Consider the following 22,875-nt stretch of genomic DNA (forward strand, 5'->3'; position numbering starts at 1 on the left):
AATGTGTAAATGTAAGCTCTGGAGCACAGTCGTGGTACGACAACTGGGACGTAAGCTGGGCCGGTATTTTGTAGCGATGCTTTTAAAGTAATAATGCCTTTTCGCGCTTATCGCGCTTTGTCAGTGGTCAGAGCGACGGTCCGCTCACGATATCAACGTTGATAACGCGAGCGGACCGTCGCTCTGACCACTGACAAAGCGCGATAAGCGCGAAAAGGCATTATTACATTAAAGTCATCGCTACAAAATACCGGCCCTGAGCATGGTAAGAGAGTTCATAGCCATCTTGACAACTGTGCTTTGTGCTTTGGTTATGTACTTGCAATATTTTGTGCACGTAAGACTGCAGTGCACCATGTAGGAAAAGCTTTAGCGGTTGTTCTAAAAAGAAGCGTTGATACTCTTTCAACAAATAGAAATTGAAGGTAATGATCAACGAACATGTGCAATCGAATTGGTTTTACTGCGTTCCCACATCAAACCTCTTGGTGCTATAGCTAACTTGCTTTTAGAAAGCCTGCGACATTTGATATTGTTGCAGTAAAAGGTAAAGACTACACAAAGGAAGAAATGAAGCTCATGGTAAAGCTTTTGCATGCATTAATGCCATTAATTACACTTTCTGTAAGCAAGAAAGCGCAAATATATATCGGCCTATTTTTATCTACACTGCAGGATGAAGGCCTCTCCCTGTGATCTCCAATTACCCCTGCCTTGCGCTAGCTCATTCCAACTTGCGCCTGCAAATTTATTAATTTCATCACCCCACTTAGTTTTTGCCGTTATCGACTGCGCTTCCCTTCTCTTCGCACCGGTTCTGTAACTCTTAATGGTTCACCGGTTATCTACTCCACGTTCTAGCGCACTGCACCTATGCATTACATGGCCTGCCCAGCTCCATTTCTTTCTCTTAATGTCAACTGAAATATTGGCTATCCCCGTTTGCTCTAATCCACACCGCTCTCTTCCTGTCTCTTAACGTTGCGCCTAAAACTTTATTGCGATAGCAATTGTATGGACACCAAGCAAATGTTTGCCGTCGCCATCACCATGAGGTTCCATATATATTTAGGTACAGGTATGCTACATGATATAGGAAGTTTGCAAGCACAAGTTGGAATCAGCCAGTGCAAAACGGGTCATTGGAGATTGCAGGGAGAGGCCTTCGTCCTGCAATGGACATAAATATAGGCTTATGATGATGATGGTGCTATATGCCACGCCATGCTATTCTCACGTGGTAGTGACAGCCAAGAACACTGTAGTAAAACTGTGAATGACGAAACTAACGTGTCTTCCAGAAAGTACTATACAATTTGCTTCCCTCATACATAAGGATTACAAAAGCGTCGGGTGACAACGGATAGAAGCATCAAAAACATTTGAGAAGCTTCTGATACATGCAGGCACGTCCTGCGCTGAGCGATAATGTTTAACGTTAGTTAGCCGGTGAAAAGCAGTCACCGGTGAAAGATAAACAAGTATACGTGTCACTTGTTACATGCAGCATATGCGAGTTATATTGCCCCACCATTCTATCATTAAGGTTGCTCATACCAGGTCTTACATTCTTGACAAAATTTGAATTTTGTCAAGAATTTTGACCTCAGTATTTTGAGAATGGCTGCCCACAAACAAATGTGATGAAACAAAACACTGACAACGCATGCCTTTCATCATAAATCTCCTCAGACTTAAACATTAAAAGTAAAACAATAATTGCAGCTCAAACCTTTGAAATGATTTTATTGCCACAGCTGTGCACTACCTCCGGGATCGGCCCACGAAAGAGGTTTGAAACATGCGCAATACGGAAATGTAGTGGTAAAGTCGCTAAGAAAGACGTTGGCTTTAATTGATAAACATCAATAAAATTTTACGATGGCAGGGTTATGAACGGAAGACCCCTAGCACAACAGCTCGTTGTTAATTCATGTGTACTGCCACCACAGCTACGAGTCATACACTTAATGTTGCTATCGCATTCAATTGCTGCGCGGCCCTTATGGCGAAACTGATACTTTGACAAGCGAAGTTTGTATTGCCTCCCAAGTATCGGCGGCGGTGGTGTCAAACGCTAAAACCCGGCTGCTCCCATAGTAGAGCAGGTGCGGGGAAAGCTGCGCCGGTGCCAGATCACGTGACGCGCGCTACCAATCGGGGTCGTTTGACGTGTCGCGGGGAGGGAACGGGAAGGAAAGGGGATGGCACGCGCTCCGCCGGGCCAACCGGTCTTCCCTCGCCTCAGATCAGTTTCGGCGTCCAGATGGGAAGGCGCCGCGTGGTACGTTTCGCCGAGGAGCAGGCTGCGTTTGAGCGACGGCGCCTCGAACTCTGTCGGGAAAGGGCTCGTCGTCGACGTGCCGATTCTAGCGTGAGGGCTTCCGAAGCCCAGGCGAAACGTCACAGAAGAGCCGCCGACCCCTAGTTTAGGGCAAACGAAGCGGAACGCCTGCGACAGCGTCGTCTTGCCACAAGCTTCGCTTATCCCCATTTTCTCAACAGGGGAAGGGCTAGTGATTTTTCGTTCCATCGCTCTTTGCGCGGACCTAAACTTGTTCTCGAGCTTCTTTGATATAACCTCCACGTTTATGTCCCATATGTTAGCCCCGGTAGACTAGTTGCAATGATTGTACACTTTTCAACGATAGCGGTAAGCTCCCAGTCAGGATTTGGTAACACCTGTCATTTGCACTCCAACCCATTTTTATTCTGTAAATTTCCTTCTTATGATCAGGGTGCGCTGTCAGACTGTAGAGGCTGACTGGCGATCCTATTCACATCTCGCGCTCTCTACATTGTGTAGCCGTGTAGCCCATAGAGTTTACTCTATGGTGTAGCCCACTGGTGTAGCCTAACAAAAAGGTTAGGTGGGTTTGGGCATAGGGTTTGGGGGACCAGAACATGCAGTGTTTTTTTTTTTTTTTGGACCTTTTCAGTCGCAAAAAAATAAGAAAAAAAATCAGTGTGCACAAAATATGTCGGCGCAGAAAAATTCAAGCAGTGGTTCAAGGCATAGAGTAACTCTCACCTTGGTAACTCTATGGTTCAAGGATGCGAACTAAACTGAAACAGGAGGCGCCGTCGACATGGTCATCGTCATCGCTGCGGAAGAAAAGCATGGACGCCATGGGTCAACGCAGTTTTACTTTCGGAATCTGCATACACGTTGTTCTTTCATTTCTTGCGTACTATTCGGAATGTTCCACGCACTGGGTGGTCACTGAAGATGGCAAGATACAGCCTCAGGTGGGGAGAAATTCTCTTCCGTGCGTTTTACCGCAGCACCATCTGTGCCGCCTAGGTACACATTACTCAGTCACACAGATGTTCCGGTCGTTTATTGAAACATGTGTTGCCTAACATCGGTCGCATTGCTTTCAAAACTGGCACAGTTTACTTCACCGTAGGCTTATCCACATCTGTGACAACACGGCCACTGATCTATGTTGCGCTTCAGTACTATCGGCTGCGAGCGTGAGCTGCCGCCTACGCTCGTGTCCGCGTTTTGCGTCTAAACGCTTGTTGTGCTCTGGTATTCGTAATTTTAAGTGCATCCTTGCCACCGAAGGCAGTGTTACGTCTTGCTGATTAGTTTTATTCGCGATGTTACCGCTTGTTGATATCACCACATCTGTGCACGTGCAGCTAGAGATTAAATCCCGCGTTTAGCTACTGGCGGATAACGCAAATGTCCCAGTTTGCGCTATCATGTAGTCGCTGCATTTGACAACAATGGCGGTCATGAGAGCATCTGTCGCAATATTCTTCTTTAGTAAGAGATACAAGGCCAATGACATTGGATATGGCTCAGTCATATGCGTGCATAGTGAGCATTATTTGCTTTCGTTTAAAGACAGCCGGGTACTACGAAAAAAGGCAAGAACAAGATTACTAGATTGGTTTAAAAAATACGAAAGAAAATACTTTATTGTATATCGGCCCAGTTCTTGTTTCTTTTCTCTCTGTCTCTCTCTGTTTTTTTTTTTTTGTTTTTTTTTACTAAGAAATAAACTAAATTGTAATCATTTGTTAAACTGTCCACACTTCTGGCAGAGAAAATTTCCTATGGCACAACAGTCTTTCATTCTTATATGATATGCTGTCGACCTGCCACAGCAACCATACATAGGTACACTTACAGGATGACACTTCATGTGCTAGGATATCTTCTTTTCTACCTTGCATTGTTTATTGCATTACATGGCCACGTAACACACCATACACCTCTGTCTACCTTAAACTGCCACTGACCAATGCCCCTTGGTCAAGCGCAGATCGACAGTGTGTTCTCCCTGCGGCGGCCTTACGACCTTCTGGGCCTGCTGGCACAAGAAGAGCGTGCCGTGCAGGTAGAAGAGTTCAAGCAGCAACTGCTGCAGCGAAAGCAGGAGATCGATTGGTGTGAGGACCAGGCATCTGACGTTGAGCAGCGGCTGTACTCTACTGACAAGGACTGTCTGTTGGCTGGGCAACCCCTCACTGACTTCGACCTATATGTCAGCACAGTGGTACCCTTCGATCATAAGATACAGAGGTGTGTTCCAAAGATGAAGGCCGTTTACTGTTTTGTCTATTTCCAGTTTTTATTTCCAATCTTGTTTCTTCTTTCTATTGTTATTTTTCTTCTCATTATGAATGCAGAAGTTGTGCAGTGAACTGCACAACTAAGGGCCCCTAGGGCTATAGTGAGTCACTCCAGCTCAATAAACTTAACTTTCAGTTAAACATAAAGTTGACTAACGTGAGGAACAGCACAGGGACACGAAAAAGAAAGAGGGGAAATTAAGTGCTGTCACTTATGATTTCATGAACGCAACACAATATGTAAAGGACTCCCGAAGGTGAAAGGAAAAATGTGAGGGGAAACAAACAAGAATCCCTGCGCTGTTCCTCATTTTTGACTATGTACCAAGCAACCCAAATAAGCACTCTATGAAGTCGAGTGTCCCTATTTTTAAGGGGCCTTAGAACAGATGGATTTTCTTAATTTGCGTCATTAATGGTGGCCTTTGAGACCAAGTCGCATGCTTTGTGCCAGTGGTGCACTGGTTATGCCCATTGGCGGAAAAGGGGTGAGGATGTGGCTGTCAATCCACAATGGCATGGGTAGTGGAAAGCATGCAGAACAGGTTTGGGTGGGCTGCTACAACTTTAATCAAGTTCAAAAAGAGCATTTCCACAGCATTTACATGTTCAGAAATAACAATTGCAGCTGTTACGGAACAAAAGACATGCTGTAGCCAATAATGTATTCAATGTATGTTGATTTGTCATGCATTGCTTCACATTATCGTGTATCGTGCAAAGCAAGAACAAACCACCCGGACCTGTTTTTGTGATGTTTCATCTAGTACAACGTTTTTGCTTAGTGCATGCGAGCCTGTATTCGTGAATTTTCTTCACAGATATGAAAAATAACCTCTGCAAATGGCCAACTAATTTTCTTGTCCTGTGTGTGCAGCTGTTTACTTGATGTCGTCTGACAGCTTGCAACACTGCATAAAATGTTTGATACACTCACAGAAGTTGTTACCTTATACTAACTGCTATAATGACATTGTCTCATGTGGGAGTCATATATATAATTTCATCTGATCCCATTGTTGTTTGATATGTTTTAAATCCTCTTTACTTCATTTGTAATCCCCAGGCACTTCGCAGTGCTTTTCAGAAAAGTATTAATGCCATGTAGCAGATGCATCATTTAGTTGACTTTATGTGGATGTTAATATTGTGTATGAAAAAAAAAAAAAAAAAAACACCTGTGAAACAGCTTTTCAGGCTGACAATTTTGGTGGAACAAAACTAAAATATTTGGGTTCCAGGGTAAACATGTCACAATTAGATTAATTTCTGCAGGACTGCGTCTTGTCGAGATAATCGTGCAGTGAAGTTTTTCTTACTTTATAGTATTCTTTGTATTAATTGTTAAACAATGTAGCACCATGTAAAAGCTTGTTGTAAAATTAAACTGGTATGAATCAGCACTAAGAGTTTGCAGTACAAGCTTGAAAGCACTGCATCGTTTTGCATTAGTTTATTTCACTGTTTTGAACATTTGTTAAAGGAATTGCAAAGGTAAATATCAGGTCTAGCTATAGTGGTAGATTACGCAGTCCTAAAAGTTGCTGTTGAAAGTAGCAGTTTGCTCAAGAAAAAACTGTGTGGAGATACCTCTTTCATGTTTTTATGCAAAGTGTGAAAATTATATGCTACATCAGCCACATCTAGAGGTATTGCTCAGCTGGACATGCCCTGGATCCAATAAGTCAGGGCACCGCACAGTCAAAGCACCACACTTCCACAGACAGCTCCGACAAAGCAATGTGAAAGGATAGTGTCGCTGAGCTCTACACTAGGAATATACAGTGGAATTTGCAGGCCTGTATTTTCTTTCACATAAAAATGCAGTTATATTCTTTATAATGAGTAGTTGACAGTATTATAGCATCGTGCACAAAAGTAACAGATGCCCCCAATGGTTCTGGCCTTCATTTCTGCATCAGCTAGCAAAGGTATTGTCATTTCTGCTGTTCCATCCATATTATGCCTAGTCGTGATTTTGAAAATGATAAGGTGCGTGTCACTTTTGCACATGCATGTACCAGCTGCAAAAGAAACATAAGGAATCCGTGAGAGCTCATTTGGTATTTACCCAGAGGTGGGACCAATTGTTTTAAGGTTATGTGTCTTATATTGGTTAAGTCAATTTTCTTCCTGACGAAAGTTGTGTTCTCAGTAAAAGTAATGGTTTGGAAATTATATAGAACATATCACTACAGCTTGAGAATGTTTGCTTTTGGTGTTCTTTTAATTACAAAAATGCAACATCAGGCAACAGAAAATGACCTCAATACAATAACACATTACCTGAGGACAAGCTAACATCAAGTCGCTCATCTTTTCTTATCTGCCACAGTCACTGGGAAAAAATAGACCAGCGGGCTGCCCGTGGCGACCTTCCAAAGCCTAACTGTTCTCGTGCACTGGACTTGGACTTCAGCATGCATGCCTTTGAGCATCTTACCGTAAGTAGCTTTCCATGAATTACTATAAAACAGAACTGTTGTGAGTAATCTTGTAGTTATGAAGTTTGCTTGCTTAAATTTTTACGTGCACATGGCTGTAAATTTTTGGTTTGATGCTATTACAAATATGTATGAACACAAAATTCTGGCCTGTACATAAGTTACTCCTTCTTTAGTGCATTAGCACTGATGGCTGACCAGTTCGATTCTGTTAATTTGTAAGTGTTAATTTTTCCACACTAGCATCTTGTGCAAGCATGCATGAACTGTCACTGCATGGAAATTAAGTCCCTAATTTATTGCCAATGTTACACTGTTACCAGCTGTTGCAATAAATCAGTGAGTCATTTGCATTGTCTGTGAAGTTTCTGCAACATTGTTAGTGTGACTGGCATGTTTCAGGCTTGTTGATGTCTCATATGTTGATATATGTCTGATATGATGATGTCTCATTGAAGTCACACGGTGGTGCTCATTCTACGAATTGCTCCACTCTTAGGTAACAGCATTTAATCTATGGCCAACTTGTGCTGTGTTTTCTCATGTATTATCACCATCAAGAACTCGATAAGCTTGAGTACAAAGTGGTTGGACCGTACACAAATTTTGCTTTGCAGCACAACTTCACAGCAATGCACTACTTTTCATTGTGGTGAAGGCTGCACCTTTTTTATTTAACAGACAGCAGTGGGGAGAGCAGTAATATTACAAGATTTTTTCTATGAAGCCTAAGTGATAATTGGAGCGCACTTGCGTGCTATTGTTATCTCATGTCGTTGATGATTTCTTTTTTTCAGGGTTGTAATGAGGAGTACAGGTTTAATTCAGGAGCATGGTGTATACACAAAGGTGTCATATGTAGACATCAATATAGTAATTCACCATAAGTAGTGGAGACATAGAGATCCTGCCTCTATCATCATATTTCATTCATGTGATGGGTTGTAATAAAAACAAGTCAGTTTTTTTTGCTAATACAGACTGTACTTGTACAAACCTCTTTGTGCAATGTGCATGCTGGCCTTGCACAGACAGCATGATAGGCAGAGTGTGATTCATGCATTCAAGCAGCAGTGAGAAACACTCATGTGACGTCACATTAATTTCTAATATTGACCTGTTCCAATCTCTGAGATCACTGTAAGTCAACACCTGCCATGTTTCATGGTTAAGCCGGTGCAATGTAATTTGTTCACCGTATGGACAGTCAAGTATATTATCTTGACTATCCGTGCTTTGATAGTTTATACCGTCATGTTTCTGTGGGTATGCTGAACATGGAAGTCATGCTTTCTGTGCAGAACTGTCGCAACGGCATCTTTGAAGAGTTGCTTTTCACCACATTTGGCTAAGGGCTAGACCTGTTGAGAGTGCTGATTGTTTATTTGACTGAGCACAATATTTTGGTGCCTATTTTGCCTGCCTTACCCTTCACTAGGGGGTTCGAGAGAGAAAAAACTTGACCATGACACCAGAGGCTGGGCTGCATCGGGCTGTCTCAGCAATTGAAGGGACAGAGCAGTTCGGCTACGAGGTGTACAAGGCCATGGCTAAGGTGAGACCGCTACAGCTCCAGTCTCCAGCCCTTTGTGTATACCTACAGAGAATCTAGAAAAAGACCCTGATGATGAGGCACTCACTTACAGCTGTTTATTGTGAGGAGAAAACACAAATATTTCCCTGTTAAGCGCCATACACTAGTGGAAAATTCCGTGCAGTGCGCCGCTGGTGTTGAAATGCAGCTGCGGCAGGGCAGCTGCACCAACTGGCGGCGAGCTGCTGCGGCTGTCACGTGACAGCATGAAAATCTTGCCTCCTCTATTTTAGTGTGCGTGTAGGTGTGAGATGTCACATGCTTTTTCCTTCGCCTGCTGTCAGATCGGCGTTGTGTTTACATTCTTGGTCCTTCGTTCATAACGCAAGTCATGTCTTATGAAGATGACAAAGTCATTGCCACTGATTATAATCATGTTGGTGTGCTCCCTTCTGTTGTGGCGTCATCGCATTCAAAGGCAAGGAGAATGAGGTACTAGGTGTCGCCTTCGCGTCCTTGTATTCAGGGTCCATCTTGTCATACAGAATCGGATATGGTGCACTGTTTCCAAAAACCTTTACATCAGGACGTCTCAGTTTACACTCAATCGACACAGACGACTACAGAGATTGGATCCTACCATGAAATTTAGGCTACCACCGAAAATTCAACGCAGCTGTGCCAGTCTTCTGCACAGACTAAGGCTGGGGGTCTCCAGACGCACCGAGTCTCCAGACTGTGAGTTGTGCGTAAATGAGACTATAGATCATGTGCTTTGTGACTGCCCTAAGTACGTGGAGAGCGTCAAAGGTTGAAGAATGACCTTACGCGTCTCGACAGCCCACCGTTGTCGGAGGACGTTATTTTAGGCCCTTGGCCAAACGCTCAACCGAGTTTCAAGGCCATCCAGGCATTACTGAACTTTTTAAAAAGTACGGGCCTGGCTTTGAGCATGCCAAATTGCTTGCCATCTGTTTTACACCCTCCTTCTCTCATCATCGTCACCCATCATGCGCCTCTTCCCTCTTTCCCTTCGCCCAACGCCAAGCTGGCTAGAGGAACTTACCTCAGGCTGACCTCTCTGCATTTCGTATCATTAAACTTCTCTCTCTCTCTCATCATTGTAATAAAAACAATCGTAAACCATGGCAGTCAAAACAAGCGCAAGTGAGCGCTGACGCGAGCAAACGGCGGTGTGAAACAAGCGGTCTGGCTGACACGGGACGCAAGTACAAATAGAGGCGGTCGGGCGTTTCTGCATGGTACCAGTTTCACATGCGCATGTTACTGAAGGGGCCGCTCTCACTGGTCTCCTCCGCTTGTAGCTCCTGTGCCGCCGCAGCAAGCCACGAGAAATCGGTCCAGGACCGATCCCTCCCGCGGCACAAGAAAGTGGCCTCGGGGCAGCTTCTGCGGCGTGTGTTTTGCCGCCACCAGTGCGCCGTGTGCATTTTTTTTGCTAGTGTGGCTGGGGCAATTATAGATGCTTGTGCCTTTGATAGTGGAAAACTGCACCCACATATTAGAAAATTTTAGCTTGTCCATAAACGGATTACCAAAGCCAAGGACAGCAGTGATGATGTTGTTTATTGCCATCTCTTTTGAATGAGGACGCAGACATATAGTTACCTAGCCTGCTTGAGTTATTCAGGCTTTACTGCATTTATCACTATCTAGACTTTTGCCCATCTGATCTTGATCATAACTTTCGTATAGTATAAAACTTCTATCACTATATTGTACTATTATCTATGCTTGCAATGACTTTGGTTGTGTTCTCATTGAAGGAAAATCACATGAGGACTTACTTGAACGATTATGTCGCCACCAATGCTTTGCACCAGCAGTTAAGCAGAATATAATAGGTCACTGCAGTATAATAGTTTTGTGTGCTCTCTGGTTAAAATCTGCGTCACAAGGTGTCTCTACTACTTGCATTGTTGCTTCCATTCATCTCTTTGGTAACCCAGCATTCCGCATACATTTACGAACAGGCTAAAACTCTATCAACATGAAGCATATTCACGCAGACATGGTTGGGTTATTTAGTATGGAGGGTATTTTCTGAAGGTGTTGGAAAGACTGGTTTCTGACATTTTGCTGCTGTTTGTGTACTGTGTGGCTTTCAGGACCAATACAGAATGTACCCAACTCAGCCAGCAGGAGCTGTCGTGGAGTGGTACCACTACCATATGGTGGTACCATACGGAGGCCTAAAGGCTTCAAGAATTGATATTATTACTATAATGTGGATGATTACAACACCAACTACTTATAGGCTTCAGAAATGAATGTTCTTGCTATAGTGCACATGGTTACAATGCCAATATACTTACATTATAATTGGTCTACACAGTAATGCGCATGTTTCCAGAGATCTCTCAGGTGATTCACATTTTTCATGCAGTGTATTATATTTGAGCATTAAACACATTGAAAATGCCCACTAATAGCAGCATAATCTCCCTGAATGTTGTAGTATGGGTGGGTCATAATTCTAGATGCAGTAGCTTATACAGTCAAATTTAGACTACAAGAAAACTTGATATAGAGAAATCTGTAATATAACAAACATCTTTAATTTCCCAATCATTGTTCCACTGAACACCACATAAAATTTCTCCAAAATTTGGCAAATTAATATTGTTCCGTTGTTTCAAGGACTTAATCTTCCTACATCTTAGGACTTTTCCCCCTGCACAAGAACAGTCCATATAGGCAAAAAATATGAGGGAATTCTCCATATCAGGCTCACTTCATTGGTGGCGCAGAAAGATTGCTCTTCATTTTTTCTTCTAATAACGAACCTTTATTTTGCTTAGGAGGTGTAAGTGCAATTTTGAGGGAATGATCTATCAGTCTGGAGTGTTTGTTATCTATATTTTCATTCGAAGTGTTGAACATGTATGTGGTGTGACCATGAACTCTTGTGTTTTTTGGCTAGAACAACACGTCCTGGGTGATCTTCAACTTGGCGGCTTACTATTGGAGGGAACAGGGTGACGCTGCCAGTGCCATTGAGTGTGTACGCAGGGCACTCCACTTTTCTCCCAGGTGGGTCACTTGCATCCGGACTTTCATCTGTAAGCTGAGAGTCTATTCATGTATGACAGTGCCATACATCCACCTGTCAAATTGTCATACATCCACCTGTAGTGGAATGCTGCAAAGGGAGTCAGCTGGTCCCTTCGAGAAGGTTAATTCATGGTTGGAGTGTGCTGAGTTTGGCAGGTTGGTTTATGACTAAGGGGGCAGAAAATTCACCGATGATGACGATACTCCCTAATGCGAAATTTGAGCGCAGCTATATACGTGTTTTTATTTTGCGATATTTTGAGGCAAAGAATTTGAGAGAGACATGTAGCAGAGTCGGCAATTGTTGAAAAGTTGATCTGCGGGTCAAGCGCATCGGCTTTTATACATGACTCATCGAAGGTTCCATTGTAATCGCTGGTGCCACTTGGCTTCCAGAAAATACTACACAATTCGTATCATGCATACAATCAGATGACAAAACAATCGCAGTCGCATACCATGACAATCAAAACAAGTGCGAACAAGACCAAACCAAGCAAACCAAGCAAGCGAAAGCTGATGCGAGCAGACTATAGTATGAAACGAGAGGTCCGGCTGAGACCAGATACAAGTTGTGGAGATGGGGTTTGCACAAGGCTTACCCTACGAGTGACGGTCAGAAAAGGGCACGACGCTCCTCCACTCTGCAACACACAAAGGCACTACGGCAGGGTTCGTCGACTCTCCGACACGGTGCAGAGAAGGCTCCGGAGTCACTTCACCAACAAACATGGGTTTATTCACCCAAGATACAGCACAGTGCGACAGTCACAGCACTTAAGGGCCAAGGCTCGCTGCAATACCGATCGAGTGCGCGCGCCCACTGCGCTAGGGCTAACCGGGTAGCGGTCCGCCAAGCGCGAGAACAAGGAGTTGCGAGAACAAAGGTCTCATGTAACCACCTCGTCGCGGGCCTGTGAGCATCTGCTGCCGCGAGGAAGCGCTCGGCGGACAAGAGCTCGGGTGGAGAAGATGCCCGGGGACCGCCACTCGGGAGGCCAATCAGGGCGCCTCCTGGTGACATGTTCTCACAGGGCAAGTCCATTCCTGGGGGGCAGAAGCACGATTTGCGCGGGAAAGTAGCTCCGGTGCGCTAGCCTGGTCCACCATGTTTCCGGTATGGCGGCGGTTCCCGGAGATCGAGCTAAGCACCACGCGCGAGCTGGGGGGACGAGGTGCGGGAAGGCACCTCGATCCCCACAAAGTACGCAATGAGTGGTCGGGCGGGTCCTCATGAAACCAGTTTCCCGCGCGCATGTCACTGAAGGGGTCGCTCTCATTGGTCTCTGCCGTTCGCGGCTCGTGTCTCGCATCTCGTTCTTTCACCTTTTGCTGTTGTGCTCGTTCGCTCAGTTACGCCGCCGCTTGCCGCAGGAACGGGCCATTAAGAGCTGCGCTCTAAAACGGCGTGAAGGACAGGACGAAAGCAGAGACGACGTACACAGCGCGGACTGACAACCTGGTGTACACTAAATGGTTGACACTGAAATCGTAGTTAACTATTTCTTTTTATCTTTATGGTATCATGTCAGCTGCTCAAACCAGTATAAATTTCTCTAACTATCTTTCTTTCTTTTTAAACTATACAAAGCTTGCTTTTCAAGGAAACTAGTGTGGCATGCGTTTGTCGCATTGCCTTAAAAAAGAAAAAAATGCGAGTCCATTTGTTGCACTTGCCTTTGTGCCGATGACGGTGTTTTTTGCTTTTCGGTATTGAAAAAATTTGTTTATGCGAGCTCATTGTATTTCTTCATATCTCAGACGTAAAATTTTGCATGAAGGCTGCTTTATATCTGCACTGTCCGGAACTAGGCTTTTTGAATGGTTCAAAGTTTTGTTGCAGTTGCCTTTAGCAATGAGGGAGTCAAAATTGTGCGAGGCAGGAATTGCCATTGAGAAAGTCAAGGTCGGACATAGAGAAACAGATTGATATTTGTCGCTTGGTTGGTTGATCATTTTTATTTTTTAGCTTTAATTAGGTTGCATGTGAGTGTGGGCTAGGCAGGAGACAATGCAGTGTGTGTTGATGATACTGATTACCTGACTGTGCTAGCCAGTTATTTATGCAATTCACTTTTTGTGGTTCTTTCTGTTTGCTGTTCTTCATGCTAATCTGTGTGACAGAGAGAATAGATACACTGTCTTACACTGTCTTGCACATTCCATGCAGTGGAAAAAAACTATGGGGGCGTATCAGACAGTCAGGATAAAGAGCCATCTGTTTGCTTTAGAGAAAAGAGAAGGCTTGCTCTTGTGTTCTGCTAATCTTTCCATGATCCTTTCACTCAACCGGTGTCACATACAAGAGGATTAGTGCTGTACAGTGGGCAAGCCTTTCATCTGCTTTGTACTCGTGGCCAACTGATCCACTGCATAACTATCACTGTGTGTCTTGGTATTGGCGAGGTGTAGCACAGGTTTGTTGCTTCACAGCTGTTGTTTGCCAAGGATGTCTGTGATGCAAAGGTGTTTCAAACATATACAATGCAGGGAGCACAAGGATGTGGCCTTGATCAGCTTGGGAAATGTCCTGCACCGGGCCCACCTGTCTGAGGAAGCTGCTATTGTGGTTCACGCTGCCGTGGACACGGCTCCCGACAATGCCATTTGTCACTTCACACTTGGCAATATCTATGCTGTGAGTGAGCCATGTTTACGTCACACTTGGGCATTGTGCAATTATTTGCACATAAAATGTAAATGGGAAACTTTAATGTAGAACATCTTTAATGTATTGCAGCTCGTGAGTGCATTGCATTTAACTGCCGCTGCATGTGTGGGTAAAGTTCTCCTGCTTGTAGGCTTAATTTCTTTGCCTCTGGGAACTTACAAAGTGCTGTGTGTGCCTGTATTATTCTTATATCTGTGAGCGTGTCCCTCGTTTGGTTGCAGGTCTTGGCAGACTACAACAAGAGCATCGTCTGCTTTGAAAACACCCTTAAAGTGCAGCCTGACTTCCAGAATGCTCGTCAGCGTCTCCATGCTGTTCACTGCCACAGCAAGCTGGAGGGCGCTTTGGAAGCTCAGCACACGTAAGAAGTCCATAGTACTCCCTCGGCATTCCACATGTTCCATCTTCAGTGCCTGAAGGCCTTTCCTGCTAGCACCATAAAAATAACCCTCTGCACGTCCCCCCAAATTCAGAGTCCTGGATATATTAGTTCTTGCCGTGGCTGCTGTGTATATCATAGCTATATATATATATATGTAGCGACTGGCCATGGTCTGCTCCGGACCACCGTTAGTTGCACTTCGCTCCTCAAAGAGGCAGACATGTGTCGATTCAGCTCTTGAACAAGTTTTGCATTGTGGTGAACGCGGTTTGCATCATGGATCAAGAACCTCAAAGATGTGCGACATAATGCTAACGCATTTCTCTCGCGTTTACTGCTAAATTGCCACTGAGTTCTTTTTTTTTCCCCTCTCATTTAGGAGGCTGCCGGTGACGCATCAGTGTGCTCAGAGCTAGAGGGCTTCTTTTTTTTCGTGATTTCGCTTATTTCGAAACTCTGCTTATCTCGAAATTTCCCCCGATTTTCACAGCTTCAATTTAATGGGGGCTTACTGTACGTGAATATGGAAATTGGAATTTGCCCCTAGCTAAAGCTGCTTCTTAAAAGAAAAAAAGCTGGTAGTGCGGGCTTCTGCTAGTTGCATGCACTGTTAGTATGCCAGTATTCAACCTCCCCATCCTTGCCTTCCTCTTTCCAGGTCTCTGCAGCGTACTCTTGGTCAGCTGCGGGAGTATCAGGAACAGCGGGAGCGTTGGCTCTACCAGAATGCCAAACTACTGAGCGAGCAGGCACCGCCTGAGATGCGCTTGGAGCAGCACCTCGAGTATGAGGAGCACAAGATCCGGCAGAGCCTCGATGGAAAAGGTAACTGAGTGCCGCTTGCTTGTGAACGAAGAGTGGGTGTTGCACCAAATGATTCCATACTTACCTCTCTTAAGGGCCCCTTTAACTGCTGAAGTTTTTGCTGTTGTGCTCTGCTGATCAATCTCCCAAGTACTTGGTTATCTTCAGTGCACTCTGGAATTGAAAATTTCAATGAATTCCTCGCTGTTTATGTGCATTTTCAAGCTTTTCTCTCTTTTTCTTTTGTTTTAGTACGGGACTAGCTTTTACAAATTTAATGTTCAAGTTGGTGACATAAACTACTGTGCTTAAATAAGCAGAGATAACACCGAATTAAAAAGAAAATTTTTCTTTAAATAAGCCAGCTACAGTATAGACCACTTATAACGTAACCGCTTATAGTGCAGACTCCTGTTAATTTTCCCATAGCACTCTATGTATACACGTATCGCTTATAGTGCAGTTGCGGGACATGAAATACCGGTTACAGTGCGGCTGCCCGGAAGTTCGGCAGTCAATCTAGACGGCAAACGCTCCCCTCAAGCCACAAATACCGTATTTACTCGATTCTAACGCGCACTTTTTTTTCCGATAAAACAGGTCCAAAAATTGCGTGCGCGTTAAAATCGAGTACGACCCTAAATCTGCGTTACCATATAGCCAGTCGGCATTTCAAAATGGCCACCTCGCACGCGCGTCAAGCCTAGCTACTCTCGAACCTAGCTACCGTAGCTTCCTCCATGTGCTGCAGTACACATTCTTAGGCAATAGTCTACCGACTGTCTTTACGTTCTCTGCGTCTGCTCTATCAGCATGAAGTACTGAGTTCATCATGATGCCGCATTTAAAAGGAAAGTGATCATGTGTGCAGAGATGGACGGAAATCGGGCTGCATCACGGGCGTTCGGAGAATCCGAAACTTGCGTTCGGGACTGGCGCAAACAGGAGAGGATTTTTTCCAGCAAAGTAATGCGGAACAGTTTCAATGGACCGAAGCAGGACGTAATCTGCGACGATCCACTTCAACCATATGATCGCCTTGGCCCTATCTTGAAAGCAATCTGCGACGGGGAAAGATCGCATGCGCCATGTTTTCGCCGCTTATAGGTCGCGTTGAAGCGAGAGGCATGATAGCACGAAGGTCAGTTTGCTCGCCGCGCTTCGTCACTCAAGCGTTTTGACATTTCGTTTCCGTGGTCAACGAGCGAGATGTGTTCATGTTGCTTGTGTGTGCGTGACACCGTGCTTGTTAATTTATTTAGTAAGCGAATACGGAACCTAGAGCATGGTGACAGCGGAGGCAGAAATGCGCCTGGAGTGTGCATTATTGCTATAAAATAGTTGTTTTGGTTATAGTGCGGTACCGTTTATAGTGCGGTACCGTTTATAGTGCGGATATTCTCGACTCCAGCGACTTACGTTATAAACGGTCTACACTGTAGTAGGTTTCTTTTGGTATGTACTGAAGCTTCTTTTTGGTCACGCAGTATGCCACAATGGTATTCACAGAGAACCTGACCAAATGTCGGCTGTTGCCAAATTGCCTGCACCAAAGAACAGTTGTGACATAGAATGATTTTCGGGGGTTTGCCCACTTTACTGTTTCATGCCTGACTTGCCCATTAGAACACCTGCAACATTTAAGAAAATGATGTGTCATTTTTTTGGCACAAAGAGGAACTTGGAGCTTTCTGTTAGCCACAGATGTGTCTGTTGATTCCGTGACCTTAGACATGCACAGCGGTGCCTATTGGAGAAGGGGGGGAGGGAGGGGGGGGAGTGGAATAAGTATCTCCTAAGCACCCCCCTGCCATCACCCCTCCCCATGGCAACTCCTTGGACACCTCATCGTAGCTACGTATATACAGGGTGTTTGGGGTAAATTTGACACTTGTCGGTGAAAAATGAAAAGAGGCCATAAATTCAGCAAAAGAACATTTTTTGGACATGTGGAAAAGGGACATAAAGGTGAAAAGATGAGCAAGCAAAATAACTCGGAGAAGCCACCCTCAGCATCTACAACTATCTTGTGGTGGCTCCAGAATCTGGCACAAGTGGCCTTCACGGTGTCCTGAAGAAGAGCAGCAAAAACCGTCTGAATCTTGTCGATCAGCTGTGTCTTGGCGTTACTGGCAGTGCGGTTGTTTACATGCTCAACCACGCCCTACACGTAATAATCCATAAGATTGCAATCAGGGGAGTTGTGGGGGCCAGATGTTGGGACTAGTGAAACCGTAAAAATTCTGGGATGGCGACTTCTGAGTTTTTCCAGCAGTATGGCAGGGAGCGGAGTCTTGCTGCTACACGTAGGGTCATTGAGCAGCCGCTCTATTTACCCAAGGCTTCACTACAATGTTTAACAGCTCTGCATACCCATTCGAATTGAGCCTGAGTTCCTGTGCACAGACGTGTGGAGCCATCACATCACCCTCACTAGAGACACATCAAAACACCATCACAGCTTTGGGGAAATTTTGTTGTCCTGACACGCGGAACATCCAGTGAGTTGGAGGCGGGCACATGTTGTTCTGAGGGTTGTGTAGTTGGTCCTGGGAAAAGTTCTTTTAATCAGAGAAGAGCCTAATTGTCCCTGGTTCTACAGGATGTCTCACTTTGTTGAGATTTTTTTTTTTTTTTGCATTAATCAGGGCAATTGCCTTGAGCCTTTTCTGTGAGCAGTTGGCCTTTCTGCCCCTTGTAGGACTGATTGCACAGGTCCTCATTACAGCCAGCTTCATGGTGGACGGTGAAACTCCCATTTCGCTTGCTATAGTTCATATTCGATACTGTGGACCTTCTTTCACCATTTCCTGGAATGGAAGGATGAATTCTGGTGTGCGCCTGTCCTTGTTCTTTCCTGCTAGCCACGGCTTCATAGTCTGGTGCATTGAGCAGCTGTCTTGATAGTGAAATTTGTTTGCCTGCCCCAAATCATTGTGAGGCAGGTCACTTTTCCAATATTTTGGTGGCTTCCATGCATCCATTGCAGTTATGTTTGACGTCATGAGTTTGTCTGATACAAGAGATAACAAATATATTTAAATTAAAGCAACATTAAAACAATATGTAGTGACAATGCATATTTATATTAATTATACAAACTTTCAAATTTACTCCGAATACCCGGTATAGTAGCTACATATCAGCTAGCTGCAACGCCATTGAACCTCCCTATCACCCACAGGCACAGTGTGCCCCCTCTCCCCCCCTGACTATACCTCTGGTCTGCAGAAATACCGGTTTCACTGCTCCAGTAGCTTCTTTGGAAAAATTCCGTGTACCACTCCATAGGAAAATATTGTACTCATGCATATGCTTGTTCTGTGCGCAGGGCATGACTGCTTCCAGTTTGAACAAAACGGCCACATGGTGCTGAGCTGCAACATGCGTCGGGACCCGTACCAGCTGAACAGCCTGCTGGACTTGAGCCTTAACGTGCAGTTCGTGCAGGCCGTGGAGTCGCGTGTCAGCCAGCTGAGCCAGAAGACTGGTGCTCGTGGTGGCGGCAGTCGCTCCTCGTCCACCTCCTCTCCCAGCCAACCGCCTCCTCCCCCACAGTCTGAGGAGGAATGCCAGAACGTCTGAGGTTTGTTTCTCAGGCACGCTTGAAAAACTGCCTGGTGGAATGACAAGTCATAAATGAAAAGTGAGCACATGATTGACATTCAGCAAAACAGATGAATGGGTGAGTTGGCTAGTATTAGTAAGGGAACAGCATGAATAGATGGAAGACAAGAGGGAGAGCACACAGATGAAGCACAGACTCTCAACTGAAATTTGAAAGGCCAACCCGATGCAATTTCACTTTGCCTAATTTATTTTACATGACTAAAATGAGTAGTATATAGCACTGAATCAATCTTGACAATGCCACAGGGCTGCTAATTGTATATAGTTTTCTTGGTAGCAACCTTTAAAGACCACCCAAGCAAACTACGCATGCACCTGGTGATTATCGCTAGGACACAAGTCCCAGCATGCCGACTCTAGGATTTCTCAGCACATTGTGGGCAGCTGCAGGTGCCACCTTATCTCAGAGGTCATGAAAAGTAGCTCTGCATTCTAGGTCATGTGTCAATTCCAGTGAGCAGTAATGATGGCACTTTATTCTGTTTCGTTTTCAAAAACAGTTATTTTTGTGGGTTTTTCATGATGCTTCAGCTCAAATTTCAAACATCAAATTTTGCAAAGAGGCTCTTCTATATCTACGCTATCTTAAATGGGGTTTTCTTTGCAGTTGGCAGTTAACCATCTAAAAGATGGCAAAAATAAGTCAATCATTCAATCAATTTTGGATTTTATGTGCTAAAACCATGATCTGATTATGAGGCATGCCATACCCATGGGGACTCCAGATTAATTTTGACCACCTGGGGCTCTTTAATGTGCGCCCAATACAGGGTGCACGAGGGTTTTTGCATTTCGCGCCCATCAAAACATGTCGGCCGCGGCCAGCAATTAAACCCCATACCTCGTGCTTACCAGCGCAATGCCATAGCCACTAAGCAACCACGGTGGGGGGAAAAAATGAAGTTGACTAAGCGAAAAAAATTTTTGCTACTACATATGTCCTCCACGCATATATTTGAGAAAATTTCTATTCTTTTCTACACCATCCCAGACCAGGACAAATTTTTCTTCAACGGCAACACTTTCTATCTGAGAAATCCATATTGGGTTCCCTCTATAGCTATGTGCGATGGTCGTGTAGATGGCAATTTTCCCTGTCATAGTCAACTGCTATGCTTTGCCATCTCAAAGACCTGTTACTGCGCGGCTTGCTGCAATATAATGTTCTCCACTTAAAAATTCGCACCTTTATCAGTACTAAACCTGCACACACCCACTTGCAACACCATGTTCATGTGTCTCGGCATGAAGTTACGCTGTCCTGTTAAATTATTTAACAGACAGCGTATGGTTATGCCGTTTATGATAAAGGCACCAAACAGAACGGCTAAGCCCTACACACCTGAAAAAATACAAAGCAGGTGTAGTCGTAAGAGATGAAATGTACTTGTCTAAAACATTTATACCGGTAAAGTTGCAAGGATTTGCTCAGCCTATGTGAAACACACAAGCAGGGGTGGAATTCCTGCTACATTTGAGCCTCCCTGCGCCATCCTGCTCCATCGCCAGCAAATTGCGCCAAAAATAAGCCTTTGCGCCACACTGCACCATCCAGGAAATATTACTACAAATAAGGGCACTTGGGCTAGTTTCGGTTTCAATTACTAGGTAAGCTCGTCTTCTGTCTGACTAGCTCAACTTGGTCTGGCCACGAATTGGGCTGTGGCCATTTTTTTTTTTTTCCCCATACGCGGTGATTGATGAAGTTGGTGGCGACTATCATATGCGCCAGGAAGGTCAAGGACTGAAAAATCGCCAACAGTAAACACTATTCTCCTTGTATTCTGTATAACCGCAACTGTGTAGCGTGTAGCCCGCTATGCGGCGTCGGAAGCGCTCAGAAGCGAGCGGTAGGCCTTTAGCCTTCTTTCCGCGCTCGCACATTTTTGTTACTTGCCTTTGTCAGGACCGCGAAGTAGGATAAACAGGTGTAGCGGCTCTGCTTGTAGAGTGTGCACGTAAGAGGTACGGCATTCTAGGGTTTTAAGAGGAAACTTTAGCTCGGGGACTTGTATCTAAATACATGGGAAAGGAGAAATCATTTTTGTCAGCAACCACTGCACCAAATTTGGTGAGATTTGTTGCATCTAAAGGATAATGTTAAAATCTAGTGACTGTTGGAAGTGGATTTTCAATTTTGACCATACATATTTTTATAAAAATTGTCGAACATAGCAACCTTTCAGAAAACAAAACTATGAAGTTTACAACTTCATAGTTGTAGCCAACTCAGAAATAAAATACGATATCACATTTCAGTAAATTGCATCCTGTAGTACATCCAAAGCGGATAAAATTGATGTATAATAAATACACTGTTCCACAATATACCGTTATTATGCGAGTGTGACTTTTGCGAAACCCTTGTAAATAATGTAAAAAATTAACTCAAGATATAAATTGAAATATAATATTTGTCCACTTTGGATGCTCTTACGGATGCAGTTTACAGAACTGCGATATCTGTTCTTATTGCAGAGCTAGAAATTTGTAAACATCGTGCTTCTATCTTTTTCCAACTTGCCAATTCTTCAAAATTCCTTCTAAAAATTAATGCTTAGAATCAAAATTCCGCTTCCAACAGTCACTAGAATTTAACTTCCTTTCACAAATGCAACACATTTCATTAAAATCGGCCCAGTGCCTAGCACACCAGTGTTCCTTGTGTAATAAAATTGTCCAAGGCGATCGAGCCTCTTTTTGTAACAGTGTTATCAGGTTCAACGTTATAAGGTATGATACACGCTCCTCTAATTCAACATGAAGTCTGATATGCCCCTTCTATCTCTTCTGAAACAATATTTTTGTTGCTCCCAGCTTGCTCCAAAACTTCAATTTAGCTGCTCCCAGGATACGTAGACACACTGTATCAGTTCCACCCCTGAAAAGGAATCCAGTGTTCGAATGGTGCTTATTAGTGGCAGTTTTAATTGTTTTTCTGTATGTCTCATTGCAGGTGAGGCCAGAAGAGAACCGAAGTCGCTGAACAAATATTTAAAAAAAGAAATGCCTCCTATGTGTTCACTTCACGCACACTACTGCAGAAGATAGAAGTCTAGTCTCAACGTCTGCAAGTTAATTAATGCACAATGCGTTGCGCACAGTGTTCCTTGATATACAGTTACCAAGCAATGCTTGCAGCTTTTTTCGCACAAGTTGTGCAAGGCCTAGAAAAGAATGGCCAGCAGGAGCAACTTTCTGCAGCATTGCTGTTTGAGTGCCATTACTGTTCATGCATACTATTGCAGAAGTGTCTGCAATTAGCTACTAATTGCTGTTGCCATTGTTTGGAGTCCACATATGACTGATGTACATATACTGTTCCCCCTAATAAAAAGAATGCACAATTTTAAGCCTGTGTATGTCTATTTATTTATTAAGGCGAAAGCCTTATATGTCTCATCGTTCAGTCGACTTTCAACGTCCTTGAGTGAAAACCGTGTCATCGAAGCGAAATCGTACACGATGACGACTCGTTGTAGTAATTCACTTACTACATTGACCCGGCATTGCGTCTTACCTATATGCAAACGCTCACGTAACAATTTTTATGGTGCACGGGTCACCATCGTCATTGTGTTAATTAAGATAAAGTTATTTCAGGCACTCGTACCCACGACCTTCAGTGGTAGTCAAACCCTCGAGCTTATGTGGGAGTCGAACTCACCACCTTTGGTGTTATGGCAAAATTAATTAAGGCACAATTAATTAAAGGGGCCATGAACCACCCCTCGGCTTGGTGAAATAA

The 22,875-nt window shown here is 44.2% G+C and overlaps 1 protein-coding gene across 2 annotated transcripts; it reads left to right on the forward strand.

The window, feature by feature from the left end:
• Positions 1-3,076: 3,076 nt before the first annotated feature.
• On the forward strand, positions 3,077-22,483 carry LOC119450079 (tetratricopeptide repeat protein 17-like). 2 transcript variants are annotated; one of them, XM_049665628.1, is made up of 10 exons: positions 3,077-3,249; positions 4,278-4,537; positions 6,923-7,031; positions 8,470-8,586; positions 11,510-11,619; positions 14,131-14,278; positions 14,533-14,672; positions 15,352-15,518; positions 18,829-19,087; positions 22,089-22,483. In XM_049665628.1, exons 1-9 carry the CDS (start codon positions 3,121-3,123, stop codon positions 19,080-19,082), a joined length of 1,434 nt encoding a protein of 477 aa, XP_049521585.1. In that variant the 5' UTR covers positions 3,077-3,120; the 3' UTR covers positions 19,083-19,087; positions 22,089-22,483. The 2 variants fall into 2 exon arrangements, with proteins under 2 accessions (XP_049521585.1, XP_037569368.1); XM_037713440.2 differs by having other exon boundaries at positions 3,078-3,249; positions 18,829-19,083; positions 22,084-22,483.
• Positions 22,484-22,875: the final 392 nt, after the last annotated feature.

This window comes from Dermacentor silvarum, chromosome 4 (genome assembly GCF_013339745.2).
Source record: "Dermacentor silvarum isolate Dsil-2018 chromosome 4, BIME_Dsil_1.4, whole genome shotgun sequence".
NCBI classification, from domain to species: domain Eukaryota; kingdom Metazoa; phylum Arthropoda; class Arachnida; order Ixodida; family Ixodidae; genus Dermacentor; species Dermacentor silvarum.

Coding starts and splice junctions, on each gene's coding strand:
- LOC119450079 (XM_049665628.1), top strand. CDS start 3,121: ATGGACGCCATGGGTCAACGCAGTTTTACTTTCGGAATCTGCATACAC. Junction 14,673..15,351: donor GCTTTGGAAGCTCAGCACAC/GTAAGAAGTCCA, acceptor TCCTCTTTCCAG/GTCTCTGCAGCGTACTCTTG. Junction 15,519..18,828: donor GCAGAGCCTCGATGGAAAAG/GTAACTGAGTGC, acceptor TTCTGTGCGCAG/GGCATGACTGCTTCCAGTTT.